Genomic DNA, 2,484 nt, shown 5'->3' with positions numbered 1-2,484 from the left:
CTGAGGAGCTCTGGTGGCATAGTGGTTAAAGCATTTGGCTATAAAGCAAAAGGTTAGTGGTTCAAACCCACCAGCTGCTCCATCGGAGAATGATAAGGTAGTCTGCTTCCGTAAAGATTTACAGCCCTAGAAATCCTATGGAGGCAATTCTACTCTGTGCTATAGGGTCCCCATGAGTTCAAATTGATTCAGTGGCAGTGACTTGTCATTTTTTGTTGTTGTTGTTATAGTTTATATAATTCCTACTACATGCAAGGAACTTTAAGGTACTTCATATATTCTACTCTATACCCAACCTAGAAATAACCCCTGAGACAGAGACATTATTTCCACTTTACAAATGAAAACAATAAGGTCAGACAGTTTCCATGTTCAGTTGCCTTCACATAAATGTCTACCTACCTCCAAAGCCAGAACCCTGCCCCATACCCTCCCTTGTTTCTCCACAGTGGAAAAAATATGAACTCTGAAACTGGGCAGACTGGGCTTTGGATTCCAGCTTTCCCTTCTTCTATGTATTTATCTTTGGACAAATCACTTATATCTCCAAGCCTTTGTTTTTGCAGCTATAATATGGATTGAAAAATACCTACTTCCTAGATGTATTCTGAGGATAGACACACATCTGGGCCCTGAATCAGAGAAGGGCACACAATCCATCCCTTTCCATTCCCCGTTGACTCAGCCAGCCCCATAGGAGATGCTGCCTTAGCCAATGTACACAAAATAGGGTCCTCAAAATCTAGCACCATCTGTTCCTCCCTGTACACAGGCCACAGACCAGGATGCAGAAGAGCCCAACAACTTGGTAGACTATTCCATCATCCATGCTGAGCCAGCCAATGTGTTTGACATCAATGCACATACAGGGGAGATCCGGCTGAAGAACTTCATCCGCTCCCTGGATGCCTTGCACAACATCACATCTGGCGGGGATGGCACATGGTCCCTTGAGGTGCAGGCCAAGGACCGAGGCTTTCCCTCCTTCAGCACTACAGCCCTGCTAAGAATTGACATTACAGACACTGAGGTGGGTAGAGAGCCTGGACAAGGGGCAGGGGTGGAGGGTTAGCCCAGGTTTCCTGCAACATGGCAAGAAGGGGACAAGCCATCTCTACTTTTTGTACAGAAGATTCTCAATGCTAGCAGAAACCTGTGCTGTTAAACACAAGGGCTTTGGAATCAGAGGACCTGGGTTGGAATCCTAGTTTTCTTAACAATGTGACTGTGGACATTGGAAAGCCTCCATCTTCTTTCCCATAAAATGGGAACTATGCTGTTTCCTTCACATGAATATTGAAAGAAGCAAAATCATTATGCATAGTTCTCAGCTCAGTACCTGGCAGAAAACTTCCCTTAAGAGGTTCCTGATACATATGGGAAGACAGGTTCCCCATAATCAAGGGTAAGCAACACCTTTGGTGTCTCTGTGTGGTACAAATAGTTAATGCAGTTGCTTGTTAACCAAAAGTTTTAAGGTTCAAGTCCACCCAGAGGCACCTCAGAAGAAAGGTATGGTGATCTATTTCTGAAAAATAGCCATTCAAAACCCTATGGAGTATAGTTCTACTCTGACACACATAGGGTTACTGTGACTCAGTAGTAATTGGTCAAGCCATATCTTAGTCTTGCAAGAACAGTGTTCAGCTTAAACAGGCATTCTAAATCTGAACGTAGTTGTGGTCATCATATCTGTCTGTGTGCATTCTCTTGGAACACACTGTGTTCTCTGTGTGCAATTTCTTGGATTATTATTTGCATCACAATCACTCTGTATGTGTGCAGTTTCCTGGAGGGGAGCCCATAGTGCTTCTCAGATTCTTAAAGGGACTCCTGACCTTAGAAAATTTAGGAAGCATCAGGTTTGGGAAGCTCACAGCCTAGACTCTGTATCCTCAGGGACCAGGTGGGAACCACTGAATGCAGAGGGGTGGTTTTCTCTTCCAGATGCTGACACGGGGTCCCATGGCTGCCTTCCTGATGCAGACCAAAGACAATCCCATGAAGGCTGTGGGTGTGCTGGCTGGCATCATGGCCATTGTTGTGGCCATAACTGTGCTCATCTCCACTGCCACCTTTTGGCGTAACAAAAAGTCCAACAAGGTCCTGCCTGTGCGGCGCGTGATCCACCAGCGACCCAGCCCCATGCCCCGCACCATCCGCATTGAGTGGCTCAAGTTCAGGAGAGCTAAGGCTGCAGCCAAGTTTGTGCTCAAAGAGGATGTTCCCAATGAGAACTGCAACAACAACAGGCTGGGAGACTCATTACCCCCCAGAGCTCCAGTACCCCCACCTCCACCCAGAGTGGTGCCCACCATGGGCACTTTCCACTGGACTGTGCCTACAATCTCTGGCTCACTAGCTTCCAAACAACCCCAATTGTCACCAAAGCCAAAGGCCTTGGGAAGCCCTGTTCAGTCAGCTCTGGTTTCGGAGCTCAAGCAAAAGTTTGAGAAGAATGTGGACAGTAAGGCTTATTTCTAG

At 46.5% G+C, this 2,484-nt stretch overlaps 1 protein-coding gene across 1 annotated transcript in view; it reads left to right on the top strand.

Moving 5' to 3' along the window:
* The window catches only part of CDHR1 (cadherin related family member 1), a 22,563-nt gene extending 20,079 nt beyond the window's left edge, over positions 1-2,484 (top strand). Inside the window, exons 16-17 of the mRNA XM_007954233.2 lie at positions 773-1,030; positions 1,948-2,484. Of these exons, the coding sequence (XP_007952424.1) occupies positions 773-1,030; positions 1,948-2,484 (795 nt within the window). The remainder of the gene's footprint in view (positions 1-772; positions 1,031-1,947) is intronic.

The sequence above is a fragment of the Orycteropus afer genome, unplaced genomic scaffold (assembly GCF_000298275.1).
Source record: "Orycteropus afer afer isolate SDZICR_OR568_19922 unplaced genomic scaffold, OryAfe1.0 scaffold00449, whole genome shotgun sequence".
Taxonomy (NCBI): Eukaryota; Metazoa; Chordata; class Mammalia; order Tubulidentata; family Orycteropodidae; genus Orycteropus; species Orycteropus afer.
Note: the sequence above shows the minus strand (reverse complement) of the source record. Positions and strands in the feature narration are given on the sequence as shown.